The sequence below is a fragment of the Pseudochaenichthys georgianus genome, chromosome 18 (assembly GCF_902827115.2).
Source record: "Pseudochaenichthys georgianus chromosome 18, fPseGeo1.2, whole genome shotgun sequence".
NCBI lineage: Eukaryota > Metazoa > Chordata > Actinopteri > Perciformes > Channichthyidae > Pseudochaenichthys > Pseudochaenichthys georgianus.
Window position 1 is genome coordinate 10778807 of NC_047520.1, and position 26493 is coordinate 10805299.

At 39.9% G+C, this 26493-nt stretch overlaps 1 protein-coding gene across 1 annotated transcript; it reads right to left on the minus strand.

Moving 5' to 3' along the window:
• Window positions 1-433: 433 nt before the first annotated feature.
• gal3st4 (galactose-3-O-sulfotransferase 4) lies at window positions 434-16849 on the minus strand. The gene is made up of 4 exons (XM_034105629.2): window positions 16158-16849; window positions 12829-12945; window positions 7483-7783; window positions 434-6775 (listed from the first exon to the last, which is right to left on the minus strand). The coding sequence occupies exons 1-4, from the start codon at window positions 16178-16180 to the stop codon at window positions 5711-5713; spliced, it is 1506 nt and encodes a 501-aa protein (XP_033961520.1). The 5' UTR covers window positions 16181-16849; the 3' UTR covers window positions 434-5710.
• Between the last annotated feature and the right edge of the window lie 9644 nt (window positions 16850-26493).

Below are 26493 nucleotides of genomic sequence, written 5' to 3' on the forward strand. Positions count from 1 at the left end.
CTGCTGAGTTACTTTACACCACTGCCTATAATCAGCTATATGTACTTACAAGGGGGTTAATGGGCAATTGCGTCTTTAGTATTATTACTCATAAAATAATAGTATTGTGTTGTTACTAATGGTTCATTATGTATAAGCAGAATTAAATTTGGCAGCTGATTGATGGTGGAGCAATTTTTTCTTGTATCATACAACAATATATTATAGGTTAGTTTCATATGTAACAACAATAAAACATATTCATAGAGCAGAATCAGATCATGTTTAATAATGTTAAATATGAATGATAATGTTACAGCTGGGAAAGAATGTAGAGGGTAAAAAGTAAAATATTTTCATTTGAGGTGTAGTACTGTAGGAGAAGAAATGTAAAGTATAAGAAAGGAGACGAGGAAGTTGAGTTACAGAAATGTTGTTTTTATTCAGTACCAGAAAAAAACCTCAATGGATGCACACATAGTACAAGTTTCACCCCAAAAATAACATTTTCAAGTAAGATCCAAGCCGAAGTACGCCGTTGCTTTCTGAACTTGCATTTCCAGTCCAGTGCAATCTGTAACACCTAGAGAGATGATCAGGTCCATTTATGATTTCCTGTCAGTAATATCCCAGTGTTGTAAAAAGTAGAGATGGAAGCTGTTTAAATGAGGTGATAAATCACACTGTACCATAGCTGAGATTTGAAGAGGTTTGACAAAAGATGTACCTTTTATTTTGACACACTATGTAACACGCATGAAAACTTAGTAAATAGCGAGAAAATAAGTCACAGTACCATTATAGTAAAGCCATTTTAGTCAGATTTCCACTGGAAGAATATAAACAATGCTGCATGTGGGAAGACAGGCATGGAAATTAAGCAGAGTTTTCATTTGACTTGCATTACAGGTTCATTATCTCTAAATTAAAAGATAAAGTATTACATCTCTACCTCATAATTACCACTCAAGGACCGGATAATTTAGTGGCTGCGCTCTCATTTGTAAGCATTATGATCAACACTTAATATTCTGGTTGTCTTGAGATAAATTCCCATCTGAAATAATCACAGTAATGCTCAGTGTTATTATTTATCCTTTTCTCAGGTATTTGACTTGACTTATTTTGTATTTAATTACAATTAACGAAATGTCTAAATGTGGACGTTTTGAAAGACAACAGCTTGATATAACCGTACAATCACAGTTTTCTTAGTAACATTGAATTATTTATGACCCTGCCATAATTAATGGTGGCAATTTGTCATCAGTGTTTCAACACTGACTGAACATTGAAGATGAGCTGAATGTATGTTTTCTCATCACATCAATAATAAATTCCATCATACTGTGATAAAAACACCCTTCCCCTCGTCGTCCCTAACCAACCCCGATAAATACAGTCTGTACAAATGGTAGATATAAAAGAAAATACAGAAGGACATTGTTTAAAAGCCGGGGTCAATAATATCATAACTGCATGAAACAAATCTGTTTGTGCATTAGTGTTCATTAAACAGTGGTACAGTTCTTCATTGTAATACAAGGACATGAGGCCTGTTGGTATCATCACAATTAAATTATGGTGCAAATAATGTTAGACCGACATCCTGATGAGCCGGACATATAGAGTGTGTCCTGGTGGTTGCACTAAAGAAAATGGTGTTCTTTCACATTAAAAAGATTGGATGTTAAAAATATTCATGTTTGAGTTTAAAATAAACAACAATAATAGTCTTTGAGGGTTGCAGGACATAGCCGTGTAGCACTGTGATACACAGTGCGTTATGTAACTGAAGTTACAGTTTCAGATTATAGTGAAATACTTATAAGTCAATGTTTGCGTGAAAGGAGGGAACATAAATAAACACAGGTATGTCCCTTTTAAATCTAAGTTAATACTTTCTCATCCCTTTGACTCAGTGTCTTAATTTAAGACTAAGCTGATTAACAATCTCCGTTTCACTGGAGGAAGCACAATGCAGTGCACCCAATCCCCGCAGAAGGACGACTGCTGTAAGGTGACACTATTCACAGTGCACGGGATGGAGAATACACACTACTGTGCTGTGGAAAGACTTTTGTTAGCATCAATCAGTCAAATGTTCAATGTTGGACGTTTTAAAGAGACCCAAAATCAGAGCTCCTACACACAAATGGATGGGTAGAGGAAAAAAATAGATGAAAACATTGCGTTGTTCTGTTAAAAATGTGCATTTCTAACTATCTTTATCATTTATTATCCCTATGACAGCTAGTTGTAGCTTGGAAATACGAATATTTGTTGTCGCTAAAGTTTGTATCCTTTTTTTCACCTATCTATTTTTTCCCCCTATTTCCACTTTGGGCTTTGTAAATATATTCCTTCACATGTACATTCTTACACATGATCTGTACAATACTACATGTATACTATGGCCATGGAGAACACTCAGTTCTGATTGGTCAAAGGGTGTGCATTATTTTCAGATATCAGCACTCAAATGTAATTTCAGCATCATCTGTAACAAGATAAGCGTCAACACTAGTATTCACTATGAAAAGTGCCAACATGTGAATAAATAATACTGAATATTGTGATGTTGAAAACAGCTAAAGTGAAATCCAAAACAACATGGCTCATAATTGCACCTTCGCAACACCAGACCTCATTCACCTGGACCTTATTAGACCCTCATTCATGCAAACATATTCATCTCTCAATATCATTCTCAAATGGCTTGACTGCATGGCTTTAAAACAAACATATTAGATCATGGTGCTTCAATGTGTTGTTGTTTATTATCTTCACAGGAAAGAGTGTTGTGTAGCATTGCCAGACAGCAGAAAGAGGAAACCACAGCAGACAGAGTTCTCACTTTGAAGTGCTACGACACAGACCACAGCAGCTAGCAGGTGCTCAGACAGGATTTTAACTCAAATATGAAGTGCGTTATAATGTATTCCTGTCTGTGCTCTACTTTAAATACAGGTACTGCAGAATGGCTTCCCAGTGTCCTTTGTGATGATCTAAATACAATCTGTAAACTAAACAGGACTCTATCAAAGACCAATTCCCCGTTTTTTTATTTGCACATATTTCAGTAAGAAACCTCTCTATTTGCTTTTGATTCAAAGTTAACACCATCTATTCTCCTGATCTGCCCACTCCCTTCAGCCGTGTAAACATAGAACACTCCTTGCCAGATTCAATATGCAGTTTTCTCATAATGAACTACAGTACCCAAGTTCATGGACCATGTCACTTAGTGCAACCATGTGGGTCACTGTTTTCTCAACAGTTTCAGATTAACAGTGAAGCTCTTGACAAAGACGTCTACAAAAACCAGTCAGGCGAGGTCAGCGAGCTCACACATGCACATTTCAGAGCGTTATTCCTCTGGTATCATACTGTAGGTATGTATAAGACAGTCAAGTGAGAACCTGTCTGCTGTGATTTGTCCCTGACAGAGATAGGTTGTTTGGGTTACATAGTACATGTAGTACAATTTGATCCTTCATGCAGCAGCATGTTAATGACAAAATATCTGCAAGTACCATGCACCAGGCTGTGACTGAACATGTGACAAGCTGCATGTCTGACACAGTGTTAATGTAAACATGCTGCATTCCACAGACGATGAAGAGTTCCAGCTCCTTACTCGGAGCCAAATCAAGCAGGACTGGTTTGGAGGAACATAGGGACAAACTGTAACTCCTGCCTGAGATAGTGATATTATGTGAGAAGAGTCTAGCTGCAGAGCTCCACGCTCAGGCCCAGCTCCCCCACCTGAGACCTTTTACTGTGTCAAGCTAACAGTGTGTGCCATCTGCAAATTGTTTACACCAGTGCATGGATTCACTAGTTTAAATATATAATACATTTTAAATATCTGTAACATCTAGTTAGGTAGCGTAACCTTAAAGGTGGGGTAGATCATTTTGGAGAAACCAGCTCGAGTACGCTCGAATTTGAAAATACACAACAAACTTATCTCGTGCCCACATTGGTCATGTGCGCGTTCGTGTGTGTCGGAGGAGGGGCTCTGTAAGGAAGTGGCAGATTTGTTCCGGCTGTGTATTTTCAAATTCTAGCGCACTCGAGCTGGTTTCTCCAAAATTACCAACCCCACCTTTAAGCAGCCAAACTTGTACTAGCCTTATGAGTTAGCAATCAAAGGCTAATGTTAGCTACAATGATTAAGCATTCGCATTTGCCTATCAAATAAGTATAGCTAGCTAACATTAGCTATTGTTAGCAAACGCATAAGGATATCCCATAAGTTATTTGCTTCTTGTACCTTAACATTAGAAGTTAGAATTAAATCGAAATATAACCTTTGTATTGTTTACCTTGTGTTGCTGTTTTGTGGCAAGGGATAAAATGAATACAATATTGGCTTAGTAGGCTAATTTATTTAGTAAGGATACCTATGAAAAGACTGCTTCAATAGAATTGTATTGCTAGTCAACATTAAGAATGTTAGCATTTACTGTGAAATGGTCTTTAAAACAGTGACATGTAATTGATGTAAAACATTTGTATTAACAAGTAAAAGTTTATCTGGAAGGAATACTGGGGAAGTTGAGGTCACTCTTGTGCAATATAATGAATCATCTTTAACATGCAGCTGCTTTTGGATGTGTTTACCCCTGCACTGATATTCAATTAATTTGTAAAATATTATGACAAGGAAATGGGTCTTCATGGTCTCTGCATATGTGAGACAGATGGATACTTTAGCGGATAGTGGAAGGAAGGAATGTGCCAGCCGCCTGCTTGCGGTAGTATCAAGCACCGGATCGTTTTCCCCTCTTGTATTATTAAAATATATTTAAGAAGCAGTTCAAGTTAGTGGTTCTAGACAGGGCTCCATACTGACTCTGAAGCTGAACAAAGTGTTTCAAAGAGAGAGAGAAATAGTAAGTTATAAATCATCATTATTTGTGTCCTTTACCAGTGGCCTACCAGCAAAGACTGACTTTACAAACCATACCCTCAAAGAAAAACAGATAGTGTTGTATACATACGTACCCCAATGTAAGCCTCTTGTGTATTACCATTGCTTTAGAGACACAGAGCTTAGCATGTGTTTTTCTAATACATTCCCAGATTTTCTTCAAAAACTGTTAGTATTGAAAGACTCTTCAAACCAACTGAATACAAAACATTCCATCCTCTGCAAGATTTTTTTTTTCAACCCATATTCCAAGTAAATTCTTTATTTTGTATTCAAATATGAAATAACTTAAAAATATATATCTTTTAGGGAGGTGCTAGGCTCAGTGACTCAGTGTTATGGCACTGCATGAGAGGCAAATACTGGGGCTTATTGTACCTTTACGTTGAGAAGTTTCAAGCATGTGCACCAAGGACAACGTAAAAAATAAATCGTACCTCTTAGAAGTATAAATATGAACAAGGACTAAAACAGGCTTCTGTGTGTCAGCAAAGCAGAGAGTCCCTGCCAACAGTTTCTTTGAGTCTGCTTATATAAAAACAAAGTTCATTCTACCACTTGTAACTGCAGCCATGAAAGCATCCCAGGCTCTCAGAGGTCAAGGGCCACGAGGATTACACCGACTAAAAGCAAAGAACGGTTTTAAGTAACGAAGCAAACAACCAAAAAGTGGAAGTTCAAACAGCTCCTCCTTTTTGTTTTCTTGTGTGTAAACCACACTCGGCTCAGCTTTCAGTCAATCTTTTCAGTGACCAGAGGTACCGTATTGAGGAACGAGACTCACCTGCAACCTCATGTCAATCTTACTTTTTGTATTAAAGTCTGGTTCCTCCTCATTAAGCGGCTTCCATCCCAGTCCCTCAACTCCGCTGTCCTCCCCCCAGCATTCAACTCCGCCGGCCTCTCTCCTGTCCTGGGTGAGTCTTGTCTTACCAGAGAGGCTCCGGCTGCCAGCAGAGCCGGGTTCTGCTGCCCTGACTGGGCCACACGGGGGAACTGTTTAGCATCCAGCACGTCCTTGTACTGCAGCTCGGGTCTGATCATCCTCAGACAGGCCGTCCTGGTGGCGTTGTCCAGCCCCGGCTGAAGCTCGTATCCCAGAATCTCCAACAATCCCAACTGGAACGGCCGTATGGTCTTGTCTCGGATCCGGCGCGCCTCCACAGGCTTCCCGCCGTCCCTCAGACAAACCTGGGCCATTTCTTTGCGGAGCATCCTGAGAAGAGATACTTCCTGCTCCATCTGGGCGTAACCGAAACTTTTGATATCCTCCCAGAAGGTCCGGTTGAAGGTTTTATATAAGTACAAGTCAAAGGCATTCCACTGGCGCAGCTTCTCCCGCTGTGCCTCCGTCACATTGGTCAGTATCTTGGCTTGGGGGCGTACCCCTCTGAACCCGATACCTGCTGCCGCCGCTGCTTTGCTCACGAAGCTCCCGCTCAGCCCCCCCACGTCGCTGGGCTTCTGCTGCCGAGCGTTGAGGCTGAAAGAGACGACGGTTTCCAGCGGCCAGCAGAGGGCGTGCCGCAGCAGGATCATGGACTGGTCAAAGTACTCCGACAATAGAATCAGATTGAAGGTCTGGCGGATCATGGTCTCTGCCTTCTGAGCCACAGCCAATGAGAAGTTAGCATTGTTGTCCATGCCGAAGTCAAACATCAGCAGATTGCGGGCGTAGTTGTTGCGGACCCGAGAGTCGTAATATCTGTAGGGGTTGTCAGCAAAGTCGCCCAAGCTCTTGGCTTTCCGAAAGGCAGGTGCCACCTCTTTGTAATAGGCAAAGGAGGACTCAGCCATACCGGCCGGGTCCCGAATGATGGAGAAGTAGAACGTGTCTGCAGGCATCACCTTCTCCACCTGAGGAAGAGGAGAATTTTGTGTTAAAATATGTGCAATTAGTTTACTACATTTAAGCTACAACAGAAGATACATTTATTTTTTCGCTTTTCCTGAGAGTGTTTGTGTAGTTGTCATCACTTTCTTGTTTAAAGATCTATACAGATATAAAAAGTAACAGGGAAAAACTATTATCTCCTGCATGTTAGCTAATCGGCGTGGGCATAAAATAAAGTAATGGATGTATTATTAATTTTAACTCAAACATTTATTAGAACAAGCTTTATTTCTTGCTATTAGGTTGCTAGCTAACATGAGTAGGATTGCATCATTCATAATAATAAAGGATAACTGGTTTGAAAAAGGATATTCTAATGTACAATCAGGGCATGTACTATTATGCAATTGTTTTCTTTTATACTTAAAATATATTCTTTGTGTTGTTGTTTATTGTTTTTTTTTAAACTTTGCAATTGGTTCCTTCTTAAAAAATTTTTATTTAAATGTATACACATTGATTTCATTTTTTTATCTCTTTTTGTGTGTTTGATGTTTTAGTTATAAGCAAAGGGTGACATATTTCATGAGGGAAAAAAGTGATTATTAAGTTTTCCTAACAATGACACACATGGTACATTTATAAATGTATTCAAACCACTACAGAACATTCCATAATAATCATCCCCTTTGTCATTTCATTTCCCCCTCTGCTCTTATGAATGACTCACCTCAGGCTTATTAAATCTCATGTGATGGCCCAGGATGTGGAACTCCATGGCTCTGGGGCCTCGGTAACCTTTGACCCTATGAGCATTGAAAGGCAGTGGGTATCCGAACTGGTAACCCAGTGGGAGGGCGAAGCGGAGGTTGCGCTCGTCCCCGAAGCGGTACAGCATGTTGAGCACCGTGCTGCTGGCCGTCTTGTGGGTCTTCAGGAACATGATGTGGGTGTGGGGCTGGCAGAAGCCCAGAGAGGGGCCCTGAGCATCAGAGGACAGGAAGATGGAGTGGCCAGCTGGATGCACACTGCTGGAGGAGGAGGGAGAAATGTAACTTTAGATTAAATGTCAACTTCGTGTTTAAAATCCTACAAATATTGCAAAGGATAAAATGGCTCCACCCCTATTTGTTGCATGAGCTAACAGGGGCTTAAGCATAAAGGGGGCCCCAGGGCTCAGACTTTCATGCTTGACTTTCTGTAGTCCTTCTAATTGTCCTGTTGTATTATTGGACTGGCGAAAGAATGAACTCGCCGGTGATAGTGAAGTTATTTGTATTGCCTTAACTGATATCCCTGTAACTTCACTTTTTCTAGCAGTAAGCGTACATTTTACTTCAACTTTCAGGTAGATAAAGGGGCGGGACACCTCTTAGCGGTGGACCAGAGCCGGCCAGCTAACCAATCAGAGCAGACTGGGCTCTAGTTTCAGACAGAGGGTGAAAAGAGGTGCTGCAGCACAGGCAGTATGAGAAGAGCTTTTTGAACATTAAAGCATGGAGACACGTCACAGTAGAGGAACTAAATACTAATATGAACTTTAAAGCTGATTTTTTTTTTAATTGCCCCGGACTCCTCTAGGAGCTATGTCATATTTTTGACCTGATGAGTTTGCAACCCTTACAATGATTATACACCAGTCAGAACATTAGACTGCAGTCATGAGTAATGCCCAAAATGTTGTAGCCCTGTGGCCCATGCTACTTTAATGCAGCCTTAAGTGACTCCATGTACGGTGAAAGTAGAGTTAAGGTAAAACCACAGAGAAAAAAATAACAACTCTGTAGTAACTCCTCAGTCTACATTGCTTTTCAGACTTTGGGCAAACAGACACAGTTAGAAACTAGCAGGGGAACACAGAGGAGCATTTAGCAGCTAGGGATAAAGACACTTTCAACAGAAGACGGAAGAAACCAAACCAGAGCTGAAAGGATTCATGAATCATGACCTGTCACTGCTGGATGTGTTAGTAGGCATTTATTTTCTAATTTGTTCAACAAAGCAATTTAATAAGGGGATCATATGTGAATTTTGACTGCTTTTCAGCTCCAAAGTTGCCCCAAAAAATCTATTAATGCAGCTTTAATTTAATCTGTGTGATGTTAATGTGCTTTAGGGAGTGTTTCAATAATCTTCTCATCTATCTTGCACTTATAATGTAAACTCAGAATAGAAAATGTTTAAATGATGATGATGATTAAAGACAGCAATGCATTAAACCAAATTCTTGAGAAAAAACAGTTATAATTTAACATTTTCCATTTATGTAACTATAAAACCAAAGACGGATGAAGAATTATTGTGAATTAAAAACACTTTTTGGGATGTTAGGGCCTGAGCAGTAAGTGCATGGATTAATTATCAAACGGCATGTTCTTTATTATTTGGTAGCCATATCTAAGGGATTGGTATTCAAACGTCAATATTGGCACGGCGCACAGTGAAACTCAACCTCAGTTCAGCTCTAGTGGGTAAGTCTGTTAGTAGGCAGCATCATTGAACATCCAGTCCTTGTGCCCTGACCACACTGTAGAAATGCTGAGGGACTGCAACCTGAACCCCCCCTAGGGCCCTTGGACCCAGATGTTAGAGGACAGAGTTAAATGGAAAGCTCTACTTTAGGATTCATAATTTACTTCAGTATTATGTTATTAAAATTACATTCTGTACCAAATAGAGTCTATTAAAACATAATGTGCCCATGAATGGTATCTTAAAATAGAGCAACTGTACAAGAACTAAATAAAAAAGAACATCTGATTTCTCAGAGGCTAGAACACTTGGTACAAAGTTGAGCATGTTACCCATTCAAACGAAATGCTTGCACATTTTAACAGCATTAACAGCCAGAGTAATGATTACTGAACAGATTGTCCATTGTAACCCTGAGCAGTCTTCTCTTTAACCTCATAGTGCCCTTTTTTATCTTTTAAATGACAACTAAAAATAGAAATAAATAAAACATGTGGTAGGGAAACTACCAACACAGCTTATACATATTTCACACCTCATGCTGCTGAGAGCTCATGTTCAGGTTGTAACGACAAGATTCAAGCACATTTTTAATGTTAGAGTCTTCTCCTCGGCCAACACAGGCTGATAGCAGATCTCAGCCTAATCTCAGCGGATTTTAGAGTGTCAGATGAACTTAAATTCAACAAGCATTACAACCCCATGACAGCCTTGCTCTTCAGAGATCCCTGTTATCATCGCCTGCACATGCTGTGGGGTAGCTTGACGTTTCACAGAGGGTGCTCAAACATTTAGGGTTTCCCATTAATGTACCGGTCGCTACAGTGGAATTTTCTACTGCAACACTCCCCACGCAAATACACAGTGTGACAGTTACAATGAAGGCTCAAGGCATATAGGTGTAAGCAGGGGTAAAGTGTATTTTATAGGTGGTGTGTGGACCTCAGGGTCCGGGGGCAAGCTCCCCCGGGAAGATTTATTTTTAAATATTGAAGTTAAAAGCATCAATCTGGTGCACTTTGAGAGGTAAATGAAGAGATCTATGGATACCTCTCTCAACACCCATATGAAACAGATTTACTATTTCTTTATGGATATTTACAAATCACCCTTTTAAACTTTATTCTTGTTTTACTGTCATATAGTATTTCATACCTGTTTTTCATTTATTCTCTTATTTTTTTATAACTATAATGATCATTATAAACGTGTGCCTCGGAAATAATTGTTTTCATTAATGGTGACCAAAACGTTTGAGACCCACTGAGATAGTCCTTTAGCTCACTGAGTCTCTCAGTCTGACAGGAGAGGACTCTCCTCCACTTTGTTGTTGACAAAAAACTCCTTATATCCGTTAGCGTAGCTCGCTAGCACCAGAAGCTAACAACAACGATCTCTGGTACCGGTGCACTCTCTCTCTCTCTCTCTCTCTCTCTCTCTCTCTCTCTCTCTCTCTCTCTCTCTCTCTCGCACACACACACAGAGCCAAGCTTTAATGAAACACAGAGACCCAGACGTAATAGTACTGCATCATATTATTTTCGAATCAATAATGTTTAAATTTATGATATTTTTTTTTTTTTTTTTTTTTGCCATTTTTCCTCCTGGGCTCTCGCGCCTCCCCTGGCATGCCTCTTTGTGCACCCCCCACTTTGAGAACCACTGGCTTAATGTTCAAATTATTACGACGTTGACCTTGTGGATCGCTGACCTTTCCACGCACAACCAATCAGATGACAGCGGTGCAAGCGGGCAGGGGATGTAACCATTGAAATGAAACTAACTAGCTGTTTTCACTGCAAGGCTCTGCCCAACCTCATGGGGAACAAAGAGAAAATGGTGTATGATGTAAATGAACAGTCCCACCGTGTGAGCTTAATCTGCAGATAATTCATGGCAATTCAATTAGTAAAGATTTCGGTTTTTTAAGTACTGTAAATGAATATATTTGGGCTCAGAATGGTTGGTCAGACAATACAAAACGTTTGAAGACATCTTCTATGATTAACTTTTCAATTGGATAAACATAAATCGGCCATTAAATAAAAGGATTGGTTGGATCGCTCAAAACACATTTACTAATAATATCTAGAACATAATCAAAATGTGACGCTGATAGTGCTCCAAGTCAGTGTGTGAAAACAACTATTTCTTTGTAATGTTTTTAAAGAGATGCTCCGTGATAAATTGCAGAATCAGCACATTTAGATCCTGTATTGTTCTCCTCACTTCCTGGCGGTGGTTCTCGTGGTTGCCACCGTCACGTGGAGAGGAAGCAGTTTCTATGCACAGCTATTCACCAAAACATACTCAGTCTACCTTAATCTAAAAAAAACTCAAACTCTTTTCAATAATGTATCCCCATTGAATTTTTTTTGTATTAACGCTTATTGTTTAGGTCCTTTGATAAGCAGGCAGTCATATCTGATAGATTTGGACATAAACGCGAGGGAAGTATAACCGGACGCGAGAGAGAGATCAGAGATCATATCACTAAGAGTTAGACCTAACACACTTAGCTAGTTTATCTACTCTGGAACTAGCTAAACTATACATATATTTATTCTTTACTGTCGGGTCACTTATTACAGGTTCAGCGAGCTGCACGAGACTGACGGGCTGTGAGGAGAGGGAGAGGAAAAGAGAGCACCCCGTTTATTTTTCCCATTTTATTATCCAGAATTACTGTAAACTTTTCAATAAAGTAGTTCTTCTATTGTAGTAGTTTGTTTAAATGCATTAATTATGTTTTTTTTTCATTAACATAAAATAAATCTCATGTACCCCCTGCTGTACTCCAACGTACCCCTAGGGGTCCGCGTACCCCCATTTGAGAACCCCTGGCTTAGAACATCAATTCTCTTCTGTGGTGAATTGAAAAAATGATTATGCCTGCTCAAAATAAGTACATATGCTTTGCAGACTGTTGCTTACACTCAATTAAGTCATTACAAAATAGAAGCTTATTTTTTCAATTGATTCCAATGAGAACACTCGGAAGCGGTCGCCTCCAGAAAAAGCAAAGAGCCCGGCATCTTTTTTCTGAGCGCTCCGCCTTTTCTAGTCTGTAGAAATTGCATGAAAAGCTTTAATTTGGCAATGCGGGTCAGACGAAAATGATCACAACAAAGACAGAAAATGTGGGTTCTTTGGAGCAGATTTGCCGGGTGGACACCGGATGTTGCTGCCGGTGAGTGTGTGGCTTTTATCGTCCTGAGATCAAGTGCTCCTGGTGGTGCTTATAGTGAAAAACAATGTAAAAAAAACTGTAGTAGCACAAACAGAAAAAAACAACATTGACATATTGACATGCTGTCAGCGCCTTACTGCCAGAAAAAAACGCTATATGGACACGGAAGATCGGTTGATTCTTTTATGCGAAATTGAACCTCAACACATCAGATGTACTTGTTTTACCCGCTAAGTCAATGGTTTCCATAGCGTAATTAAAGCTTAATTTGGGGAAAATGGCAACATTTAATTTGAAAGTTTAAATCGGCCAATACTGATGTTGTGCCAATATCATCGTGCATACCTTCTTAGAACTGCAATGCAAAATAAACAAGTTAAATCACAGAAACATTTAGAAAATCAAAATAGATACCTCTTGTTGAAGATGACCCCCAACAGTTGGACAGCGAAGGCGATGGCAACGAAGAGCAGCATTGCCTTCCAGATCCAAACTGTGCCCACCCGGCCACACACCAGCCACCGCAACATCCTAGGGGGGGGGGGGGGGCAAGAAGATTAAGGAGAAGGTGAAGAAAATGATGGTGGAGAGGAGAAGGGAGAGAAGGATGATGATGTTGTTAATGGGGGACAAAAGGGGGTGGTGGGTGGGGAAGGGGAGATGATGTTTTTGAGGTGGAGGAGGGGGACGTGATGTCATGTCAAAAGAGCGATGAGGAAATGAGGGTGGAGGAGGTAATAAAGGGGTGGGGGAGGCAAAAGAGAGGGTAGAGAGAGAGGGGGAGATTTGGATGAGTCATCAGCATCAGCCTGAAAACATCCACAGACAAGAGGACCAGCCTACACTGAGAAACTGACTTTAATTAAACGTATTATGTCAACAGATTTCACATAATTGTATTAGGTTAATTGAAAGCAAATATATTAAGTTGAACGTATTATTTGGTATTTAAACTTGATAATATTGCGTTCAACTAACCTAATACAGTTATGTGAAATCTGTTGACCTAATAAAGATAATTAATGTTGTATATACATTTTCCGACCAATGTGTCTGCTGATAAAGTCATATTATCACACGTTTTTGTATCCACGTGATGTACGTAAACTTTGACCATGTCATTCTTAATAACTGCTTCAGCTCTGATGTGTCGGGGTCATCCGGATACACTTCAGTGCACGGCAGCATAGTGGCTAAAAGGGAGAAAATAACTGTCCAATCAGAACGGAGGATGTGAATGACGTGCTAAACACGGACATGATTGCTAGCCTCGGGCCGGAGAGGAGAAAGAGAATGTGTGTGTGTGTGTGTGTGTGTGTGTCTGTGTGTGTGTGTGGTGAGTCTGTGGGGTGTGTCGTTGGGGGTGTGGTTGTGTGTGTGGTGTGTGTGGTGTGGGTGTTGGTGTGTGGTGTTGTTGCTGTGGCTGTGTTGTGTGTTGGGTGTGTGGTGTGTGTGTGTGTGTGTGTGCGTGGTGTGTGTGTGGTGTGTGGTGTGTGTGTGTGTGTGTGTGTGTGTGGTGTGTAGTGTGAGAGAGAGAGAGAGAGAGAGAGAGAGGAGAGAGAGGAGAGAGAGAGAGAGAGAGAGAGAGAGAGAACGGGGAGTACAGGGAGGTTAGGTCATACCAATGACCAATGACCGATGCTGAAACTGAATGAACAGGAATGTGTGGCATTGTGATGAAACATCATTGATTCTCCCTTTTTCTTTTCTCTCTTCAGTTTGCAGCAGTATTGTCAAAGCTAAGAGACAGGGAGACAGTTTGACATGGCATGGGGAAATTACATTTCCTGCTGTATTTAAACAGTAACAAGTGAACTATCTGTACTCAGTGGTGCAGGACGAGATCTGTTATGGCGCATTTCCACTGCAGGGCCTTAGTACGGTATAGTTAGGCCTTGGTAGGCCAGGCTCACTTTATGCTGCTTTTCCATTACAGTTTAGTAGCTGGGGCAGTAACTATAGTAACGCAGTGTAGGCGGAGCCGTGACGTCATCTTCAATGCGAACCACAAAACCAACACAGCCGTTAGCGGTTAGCCCTCAGAGCTCACAGCTCCTCATATCTGTTCAGAAACTAGACAAAAGTTAAACAAGTACAAACCACAGACTGCCTGTGTCATGGCGAATACAGTCGCTGGTTTATTTATGTCTGTAGGTCGTTGTTGTGAGTGTGGACGGTCGGAGCATATACAACGTTAGCTTAGCCGATCTCCATTCAGAAAACATGCACAGAACCACGATTTTGGAGAGCCAGAAAAACTGTGAAAAAGTACCCGTTAGCCGGAACTACCCCTCGTGGAAACGCAACCAAAAACGGGCCAGGTTTGGCACGCACGCTTAAACCGTGCTACGCGCTGCAGTGGAAATGCGCCATTACTGATGTGACATTTGCATACGCCAATGAAAATGGACATTAAGAGATATATGAGTTCTGTGCTGTGACGCTGCTGCCCTAAACAAAGAGGAAATCAGCCGCTAAACACATATCGATGCAGTGGATATGACCTGCGTGTCATTCTACCATTGTTGTCTAGACCTATTCAAACCCTTTATGACTAATTAAAGTCTATATTAGTTATTTAAGAAGCTCCAGTGTATGTTTATTAGCTTTTCAGACCACTTGGTAAGAAATTAGAGCTCAAACTGAAGTCCCTAACTTACTTGTGCAACAAAAGTAACTTCAAACTATTTGTTATCCTTATCAAGAGCTTTCTAGGCTATATACAATTTAATTTAGGGAGAAGCCCCAAGAAATATATCAACAATGTAACAAGCTGGCTGCTCTTTCTTGTTGGTTAGAGTTAGATTTGTTCTATTTTATACTGATAATTTATCTAAAAAAAAAGGGTATTTAAGTTGACTAAATGATATTAAATCAATAAAAACAAATAATAATGACTATTAGTAATGGGAAATATTGCATTTTTCTTTTTTTTCTTTACTTGGATCAAGAAACAAAAACTCTCACAATAAGTGCATTGTTGTGAAATACAATTATCAGGTCGATTGTGGATGTCCTCAAAAAATTATGTTTGACTTTTTCCACTATATTTGTCTTTGTATTGTCTTAACAATTATACTACAGATTAATCCACACTGAGAATGTGTATATTATGAAATTGGGTAATCATACATAGTAAACATGTTGTAAAGGGTGAGCAATAAAGGAACGCACTTCACTGTGGGCTGAAACCAGAGTGTCAATAAAACACAAGGTGGTGAGGCTGGAGACTTGTCTCCTAGCAGATGTACTGTGTTTAATGTGTGGGGTGTTATAGCTGTGGCCTGGTGGTGATCACTCACAGAGCTCATGGAAAAAATATATATATTATAACCACATGGAGAGCAGGATAACATCATGATATGTAAAGAATGGGTGGTACGGACATACAATAAGAGCGGTGCTACACACAGAAGAATAAGCAGGGGCCACCACCCACCCACACAAAGGAGCCTTCAGTCTGCATCTCACACACACACACACACACACACACACACACACGCACACACACACACGCACACACACACACACAGGCTGTAAATGCACAAATAAATCTTGCACATGGAAGGCCTTTGAAGCAGCCCTCCTCCACCCACACCTCCTCCTCTTTTTCCTGCAGGATCACAGCGCAGCGCCACCTTTTCATTCCCCACAATATGTGCATCTCTGCAGACCCCCCCCCCCCCCCCCCTTCACCCTCCACCCCCCAGCTCCGACTCTTCCCATTTTCTTCAGATCGTTACCTGGCTCTCCGTCTGAAAAGCATAGCTGAGTCTCCAGACCGGTATCGGTGACGGTGTTATTGTGCAGCGGAATAGAGCGCGGAGCATCTGGAAGGCACCAGCCGCAGCTGACCCGCCGCCGGTACCGATCAGGCCATGGACCCGGGGAGACCCGCACGGAGCCCGGACCCGGGTTCTGGAGGAGGCGGGAAGAGGCTTCACTCCTGCCCGAGGCTCTGACCGAATTTATCTGCCTGTGCACCACCGACAGTTCTATCACATTTCTGCCGGGACGACGGCCGACACACACAGGGAGAACTGAGATAAAGAGAGCGTGAATATGAGCGTCTAGTACTTCCCGGACACCTTCAAAATAAAAGCATGTTTACGGATTTGCAGGAGACGGGTCCGAAAATCCGGAATTTTGAATCCAAAAAAGGTCTCCACTTTTGTTTGCGTTACTTGGATTGTTATGTATAGGCCTATATGTATATCTATACATTGTATAGGCCTATATTTATTAGCGATGCCAGAAACTGACCATGATCAAATTCGAAAATCGTACAGCCCTGGCGAATATTAATGATTATTCTCCGCCGCTGCCGCGAAAATAATTTTCGATTATGGAGACTGTAACGAATATTCGAAACATCGAATAATCTCTGGCATCCCTAATATTTATATCTATACACTTCCAGGAATAAAAAGCTAGAAGGAACTGCTGTAGTATTCATTTTTTTATTTGTTTATGTATTGATTTACTATTATTTTGTTGGCCTTATCGCAGTAAAACAAATGTAGGCCTACCAATAATATGATAAATTACGATTATTTAAGATTTATGGTTTGGTCTGAAATTGGCTAAATAAATCCATTCCAGTTCTCAAAGTTCAAGATAATGCTCTTTTATGTCAAAGATTTACAGAGTAAAGTAGGACAACACTATATTGAAGAGGTTCAAAACTGCTTTTTCTGATATTTTAGCATGACACAATTAATCAAACGGTTATCGGATTGTCAAAAAACCAAGCAATTTGTTTTAGGTTCATGACTAATTATTGCAACTTTAAACAATTATGGAATCAACAGATCCTGTTGTTGTTTAAAAGCCTTTACACTTGTTATTCTAAATGATTAAGTTCCCACTGACACTTTAAGTGACAAAGTTCGTGGTTTTATTTTGAAGGCAAAGTGACGCTGATGGAAGTGAATCACGAGAAAAATATGTAAGAATACATTTAGTCCCCTAAGGTGTATGGCCCTACCTCATCGCCTGTTAAATAAATAAATAACTATTATTTCACACAACAATGTAAATATGTTGCTGGTGTGCATGTGTATGTGTGTGCACAGTCCTGTGGTTGAACTAATGCATGCATATCTGTTTATTTAATTACATTGTGTTATAGTATTTGACAAATATAGCCTATTTATAAGAACATATGGCCACACATCAAATGATGAATGTTTATATTAAAAACATTTTAATTTAAGTATACATTAATGTCTAAATTCTGACTTGAATCTCTGAATTCTGAAATGTTGCTGCAGAACAAGTACTTTTATGTTAAGAATGGATTTAATGTAGCACCCTGAGACGGCTATATATAAAATTGACTGACCTTGAGTCCCCATTGAAAGGAATGGTGGTACAGAGATCCTGAATAGTAACGGATGTGAGTGGTCTTCTTTTAATAGCTGACCTTTGTTTAAGTCACCACAAAGCACCAATTGACATAAGCCTGGGAAAAGGAAGTGTTGTTATTGTTGTAAAATAATAGGGGGAAGAAGGACTCAGATCTTATGCTTCAGTAAAAGTTTCAATTCCACAAACATACTCTGTAAGAAGTAAAAGTTAGATAAGTAAAAGTATAAAAGTATTAGCATCAAAATATTATTACATATACACTTTATTCAAAGTGGTCATTTTCAGAATATAATATATCACTGTAGTATAATTAGTGATGCATTCACATGTCTATCATTTGAATGTTGCAGCTGTTAGAGGACCAGAACACATAAATAACTTCTTATACTGCCAGATAACTCTATCCATACAGTATATTCAAGTATATTATTCAAATTGTATTAATAAAATGTACCTGCAAAAGTAACTTATGCTTTCAATTAAATGTAGAGGAGTAAAAAGTACAATATTTGCTGACAAAATGTAGTGGAGGAGAAGTATAAACTAGCATAAAGTGAGAATACTCAAGTAAAGTACAGTACTTGAGTGAATGTTCTTACAGTAGTTACTTTGCACAATGGAAAATAATAATTCAACTTAATGTCTGCAGGACAGCAAAAAATGTAGAACTTTTTCTTTGCCTATTTCACCTCCAGGATTTGAAGCGGAAAATATTGTGAGAGCAGTGAAGTCATTATGTTTGATATTTTATTTTCTCTTTATTCTTAATATGGCTTTTGACCGCTGGACCTTTGCTCTAATGCAGTATTGTAGGACTTTAGTTATTCAACACCTCACAAAAGCAGCAATATATTCCCAACTCTTTGGCTCGAATGTTGGGATGATTTAAGCTGGAATATAAATTCAAATGTCTGGCGTCATGTTTTGTCCCCCTGAGAGTATTCTTTCTCCCTGCAGAGTTGAAGTGCAGTTGAGCTGTGCGGGTCAGAGCGGCTGCTGTTCAATAACCTCACACTGCAGCTGTTAACACACATCATCTGTTCACCAACTGCTCACTGCTGCTCACACGCAGCCGGCTGCTTATTGACTGCTGAACACTAGGTTCATCAATGTAAATCAACATTTCTCTTTACACAGGGAGATGTTATGGCATACGCTACTTCACATTTGTTTACAGAATATTTAAAGGAGACCTATTATGCAAAATCCACTTGTTCCTGTCTTCTACATCAGCATGTGTCCCCTCTGTGTAAAGAGACTCAGAAAGTGTCAGGGAAAAAGATTCTCTCTCTTTTTGTCCTGATCCATTTCTATAAAATCCTGTCTGAAAATGAGCTGATCAGATGTTGGCCACTTTATGATGTCATAACGATGCTTTGTCTTGTGTAACCATTAGCCAATCACCAACCATGGTAACCCCCCCCTTATCACCTGCATCTCCTCCTAGAGCACCATTGTGTTCTTTGTAACCAAATGTCTCTGAGAGGGGCGTGGGGAGGGGCTTCTAAAGTAACAGACAGAGAATCAGCACTTTGGAAACAGGGCTGAAACAGAGGGGATTATGGGATGCTGCAATGATCTGTTTGGTATTTAGAGCCAAACACTTCAGAGACATGTTTGTATCTGAGACCTATAATATATTGATAAAAAACAGTATAATAGGGGACCTTTAACTTATTTCTAAACGATGAACTACATGTTAAATGAAAAAGATATCCTTTACATAAGCTCATGATTTTCATGTAAATCATGTCATCTTTATCACTATTGGAACACTTGTTTTTACAATTGTAATTACCAATGCATTACTAACTTTCCTTAAAATCAAAACATCCAGAATTTAAACTCACAATCGTTGTCCAGTCTGAGTGAAGGTTGGTAAAAAATGCTGAAGGACATTTGGACATTTGTCCGATGACACACAATTAAACAATCTTTGGCATCAGGTGCCAGCTAATGCTAATATCATGTTAAGTTAAGATAATTAACAACTAAATATAGAGATATAAAGAAGCACACCATGTCAGCTTGTGGTACAGATGTGAGGATCAAAGGATACAGGGTGTCATAATTTGCTCTGAGACAGAAGATGTAATGCTATATACATATGGTAATGACAACGTCAGCACACAGGCTTGGAACTATTCTTAACTATTCTGTAAAGCGTCTTTGAGCACCTGTAAAAGCGCTAACAAATTAAATCTATTATTATTATTATTATTATTAACAACTAATTTAAAAAATACAACTAGTAGGCTACTGACTTCCGTATTGACTATAAAAGTGTTTCACATGATTCAATGTACTTACTTTATAGAGATAATGGTTTTAGAAAAAACCCACATAATAAAAATTTGAAATGCAAAACATTGTCAAGACCTGTTTAGTGCCTCAATAGGTACAAAGTATTTCTTGAAAACAGGACATTTCACTGCAGAAAAATTACTTTTATGTTAATAATATATTACATTTAAAGTGAGAGACAAGCAATTACTGTATATACTGTATATAATTAACTTAAACTTGATAATAAAGTGTCGTTAATGTAATATAATTTAAAGGAGTAATTTGAAGTTGAAGTAGACCTTAACTCTACTTGAAGGGTGGGACAGATATCCTGATTAGTGTCTTCATCAAAAGCTAACCACAAAATCATCAATTGACGCAAGAATATTTGAGCAGGTGTAACTTCTTGTGCCTGTGATGGACAACTTAACACTGTAGGTACAAACCTGTGTGGATTATGCTAGTTAGGACAAGTTGATAACGAATCTTCTCTTTTGTCCACATGATGAACAATTAAGATTATCTAATAAAATGTCGATTGACAATGACAACGTTGCTAATCTCGTTTACAGTTTATCATTGTGAACATATCGCACTTCTAGGAGCATCTGACCATCTTTATGGTGCAGACATAAGTTATTACTGCATGGGATGGTGGGAAAAAACATTTGTTTATCAAATATTCTTCTATTTGAGCAACTGAAAGATCAACTGCCACTGAACCAGGTATATTACTTATCAGATCATGTACACACAATGCCCTTAGGTGCTTTCACACCAAGTACTTTGCGGTACTTAGTTCCCAGTGTTAGGGAATAATTCTGTCTTTACTCCTAGATATTTAACCTTTTGCCTGTTGACGTTTATAACCAACCTTGACGTCTGTTATCTGTCTTAAGGAATGGGAGGCTTCAGCATATCTTTATATTCCCAGTTTTATGACCGGTCAACTCTCGGTCACAAATGGTTTATGGGTGAGAACGCTGGCTTTGAGGCCATATGTTGATTAACTCTCTGTAAACTAGTTAAAAGGTCTATCGAGAGAGAGGCTGGTCAGAATTGATGTGGCAACCCACCCGTGCAGTCAGAACCTCTGGCTGTTGTGACTTGTGATGTGCAATTCTCCGGCCGATACTTGCAATAAACCACCAGTGTTTGACATCAAAGCTCCAACTCTCCTCGTGTTTCTCTGAGTCCTGACTCTCCATTGCTGCAGAAGTTTCCCTTACACCCAGTACTTAGTCCCGCCGAACTCTTTAGTCCCGGAACTGTCCTAATAGATCGCGTTCACACCGGAATAAGTCCCTGAGGGAGGATTAGGCAAATGATGCTGCTGACGTCACTTCTTCTTCTTCTGCTTTGGGTTTACTGGCAGGCCGCAAACAACTTCACGGCGTATACTGCCACCCGAAGTCCCTGGTAAATCGTCAGAAGCGCCGACACCTACTCATCACTCCACCGCTCTCATGTTTTCTTTTGTGTTGCCATAAGTTAGTCTCTCTCCGTTGGTGCGCTGGGCTAATGCTAATGCTAATAATGCTAATAATGCTAATGCGAGCAAATAAAATGGCGGATTCACAAAACTTTTTCGGAGTTTTACGGGCGTGGTTTGCAATTCGCCCAGCCGATCAGAAATTGGTACCTTCTCCTCCGCAGGAAAGTACCTCTCTAGCAGGGACTGAAAATGGGTGAAAAGGTGTGCATGAACTAGGTTCTAGTTCCAGATATTTTTGGTGTGAAAGCAAAATCCCAAGAACTATCGGAAATATTCCTGGGAAAAGTACACCGGTGTGAAAGCACCTCTTGTTGTCCTATAACCACAAGCTCACGAGTTCTGGCATCCGATTTGTTTAGCCTTGATAAACATGTAATAAAATACTCAAACACATCTGTGACCGCATTACAAAAGGAACATTGCTCCAATTAGTCACCTTTTCATTACACTATAAAACAGCATGTACAAATATATCTGAGTTTGGATTATCTTGCCGAGCCTTGAATCAATCTACTTCAAGCTAAGCTGGGCAGTGCTGCGAGAGAATGCAGGGCCGCATGTCAAGTTATTCAGATTCTTAAAAATACCTGCAAATCGGTTCACCTGCCCGGACTTCAGTTGGTTCCTGCTTTAAGCCGAAAAAATGCAAATAGACATCCACACAACAGTGCAACCACGCCCTTAAAAACGGCCATTATAGAATGTCTCTTTGTGTGCTCTTTAAAGGTAGGGTAGGTAAGAATGGAGAAACCAGCTCGAGTGAGCTAGAATTTGAAAGTACGCAACCGAAAAAAATCTGCCCCTTCCTTCAGACTTCCTTACAGAGCCCCTCGTCCAACACACACGAACGCGCACATGACCAATGAGGGCACGAGATAAGTTTGTGCACAGATGGAAGGCTGACAGGCAGGTAGGCCATCCAGTTATCTGCCCCGGGGGGGTCGAGACAGATGATTGGTCGTGCTTTTTACAGCGCCACAGCTTCCATAGATGAAATATTTGTACATATTTATTGTCAAAGCATTTAATTTATTCATTGCTATCGGGATGTTAAGAGCATTCCATGGAATAGAACACAAAGTGTTTCTGAAGTGAATTACCTACCCCACCTTTAAGTTACATTTTCAAGGTAAAGCTAAAGAAGTAAAACAAGATTATGCCATGATCATTTTCCGACAATGTTTGCATTTCAAAATTACTTTTTTTGTTTCTATTACATTCTATTACATGTACATTATATTACATTCTATTACATTCCTCACTTTAATCACAAATCTCTCAACATAAATATGATCTATAAATATGTAAAAAAAAGAATGCACTATACTACTTTTCTGTATAAATGACAGGGTATTTAACAAATGCTTTTCTTAAACAGTAAACAGACGGTAAGTGCCCTACGATAAGATTCTCAGTAACAAATCCTGACATCCTCATCCAATCCTGTGATTGTACCCCCCCCCCCCCCACCTTGCCCAGTCAGGCAAGGCTAATATAGGATCAGTCAAACAAGATTAGCCAACTGTTTAACCAAATGCTTTGACAATAAACCGACACGTACTCTCTGTAGCCTACTTGAGAATATAGCCAACCACACAGACAGCATCAATAAGTGAGGAAATGATCAGATGTTGTTTTTTAAGACAAGAAAGACAATGAATCCCTTTCTAGGCTGCATGTAAAATCTTATTATATGCACTCATTAACCTTGAACAGGAAGGCACAAATTAGAGCATGATCCTCTGAAAGGCAGCATTAAACAGGTGACTTCCGGTCACATCTTTCAAAACAAAACTAATTTGTTCTCTTATAAATTCAACTTAATATTACTGCAATTGATAAAGTGAAAGGAGTTGCTGTAATTTAAGTGCGTTATTGATGATAATAAATGAAAAGGGTATAATAATAATAATAATAATAATAATAATAATAATAATAATATTAATAATAATAATGGGCTGTTTCTTTATGTTTTACATAAACTTTTTTGTTATGCAATTAACTCAACATTACATTAACTAATGCGAAATGAAGAATGTGTTCTTGTTGTTTCATTTGTTAATGTAAAATCATGTTTCTCATCATCATGATTCTGTCTGTTTCCTCTTGTAGCTTAGGGTTTAACTCAGTGTGGTATAAGGTTTATTTTTAAAGAAGTCACTAGGTCGAAGTGGGGCAGAAATGAAGGTCAAACCCGTTAAATGTTTGAATTATGAAAGTAGAAATGTATCATTTAAGTTGAAGAGAAGTTTAGGTTGAAGAATATCCGGGGTTTTCCTTGATTCCCCTCTCAGGCGCACGCGACCCTGTTGCTTAGCATTACCTACTGTTTAATGTTTCTCTAACTTGACTCACCTTGTTTCAAACGTCGTCCTCGTGGACTATTTCGTAAAAACCGTAAACAAAGTCCCTCCGTTCTTCCCCTAGCTCCTCCTGAACGTCTCCTGAGCTCCAGCAGCAGCCCGCCGGTACAGTCCATTAACCTCCCCGGCCGTTGGTTCGAGTCCCGGACAGGAACACCATCATCACATCGTGTCCCGGTGGTCACCAAACAAAGACTCTTCCCCTCTCCGTCTCTTAGCCTAGCCATCGATCATCTGGAAGCTCTACTGGGGGCTTCATCTTCCACCTCCTCCTCCTCATCCCCCATGCATTCCCTCCACTGCCACTTACACGTTAAACCCCCACCCACGCAGGCTACATTTATGTCTCATCCAGAGGATTTGTTTCCTTTAAAATGTATAAAAGCCTTTGATAAAGGGTGTTCTTTAGAAATGCTTCAACTATGCACTCACTATTAGACTGCAATAAGAATCCTTATAAATGTTTAAGAGCTAGTTCAAGTGCTTATTCAGAGCTCAGATTATGCTCGGGCTAGTTTAAGCTTCTTTGTGTATATTAAGCTTCTTTATTTAAGAAGACAATCCAGAAGTTAATTGGTGCAATTCATGTGTTGTTGAGTGTCACCCCCTGGTCCGTGTCGTTTTTTTTAATAATACCAGTGGCAGTAGACTAATTTTTACTGGGGGGCCATGATGGGGCCAATCATTTAATGAGAGGGGCAAATTCAATGCAGTAAAAAGGAGATGTTAACATGTTTTAGTTTTGAAGTAATTGCGCCTTAAAAAAACCTGGTGTTTGATTTAGTAACAGAGTTTGTGTCAATGACTTTGTTACAATTGTATGTATTTGTTTTAGTTACTTTGGCCCAAGATACAGAACATTAAAAGAAGTTTGGGGTAATAAAAACATTATTTATGCAGCCAAACTTCTTCTTTTTTTTTTTTGTAGTATTTTGTAAATGTTATAGTCACAACATTTGTTTCATTAATTAAGTTATTCAATCCCATGACTGAAAGAAAAAAATCCCTGTTGACTTTGGCCCAGGATACAGCACAGTACCTTAGCATTTGACATGAATTGTATTATCATAGATTTATACTTTTGGAGCGGGGCCACAGGGGGGTCCAAGCTCCGTGTCACAGTGGCACTGGCCTCTGTTGGCCCCCGGGACCACCCATGAGTAATACCATTTGGAGTCGCAAACCTTAACATCTTCAACACACAGTGCTTAAAGGACCATTATGATTTTTAATGTAGGTATTTTAGGCTATTCATTTGAACCTGATGTCCAATTCCTTCTAGTCTTTTTTTGGTTCACTCTCAATGCTCTGATAATGCTGTTCTTGACTGCAACAGGACGTTTTTATCAGAAAAAAAAGCTCTAGCTAAAAACACAACTTGTCTAATGGAAAGATAATGTTTCTCTGTAACAGTTGGATGTGTAAATAAATAAGCTATGAAACCATCCTAACCTGAAAAGAGATGATGTTATTGTTTTCTTGTTGCTGCTGACCCCAAGTGGTCAAGATCAGTTATTGCAGGTTTAAAGGTCACATGTAATTAACATTTTTAAAGGTCCCATGTCATGGCCATTTCAACTGATCATAATTCCATTGTTGAGGTATACTAAAATAGATTTATATTGTGTAATTTTCTCTGTATATGTGTATTCACTCTCTGCTGTCCTAAGCGGCTTGTTGGAGCTCCTGCTATGAGCCCAGTGGTCGTCTGCGAGACAGCGAAACCCAGCCCGACACCAGCCCGAACACACACACACACCCGCAGCCTGGCTGGGAGTTTGTGTGTGTGCTCACACACCGACTCACAGCCTCGACGCGTCCCGCCGTCTTAGGGAGGAGAAATCGGCAGAGCTGCAGCTGAGAAAAGATTGTGTGTGTGTGTGAGGAACGTAACGGCTCCGCGGACGTAACGTAACGGCTCCACGGATTGGTCCATTTGGGTATGGGCACGTCACTGTACCCAGGAAGAAAACAATGGAAAAAGAGAAATCTCCAACGAGGCGTTCTGGGGCAGCAGACAGGTCTTTTCTGTGTTAGAGTTGTACTCGCTACAGGGTGTACTTTGAGGGTTTGTGACTCTGCAGACCGTTTACAACCTTCATAACACGCAAGGGGACGGGTAATAACCGGAAAAGCATGACATGGGACCTTTAAGTAAACAATTGTATTTCAGCTTTTCATTGCAACACGATTAAACGATGTGTTGTTCAAATAATGTTATTCTCCTCATACTTTCTGCCTAAATATGACTGTACTGACCAGTTGCTGAAAAACTCTGCTCTCTTTAATAGCATGAAACAAAAGCTGTGATTAGTCAGTGTCTCTTGATCTCTGCTGTACAGTACAGTACAGTATCTGCAGGAGAACCATTTCGAGTTTTAACAATAGCTCATTATCTTAACTGTAACTATCTTTCTGTCTTTGCAGCCACAAAGGGGCGCTCTTCACAAGTGAACCTAGTTCCTCGAAAAATGCATGCATTTTAATCTGCAATATTTAGGGGAACTTACAATTGTTGCACCCACGACGCCTTTATGTCTTGGAATTCATAATATGTGACTTTAT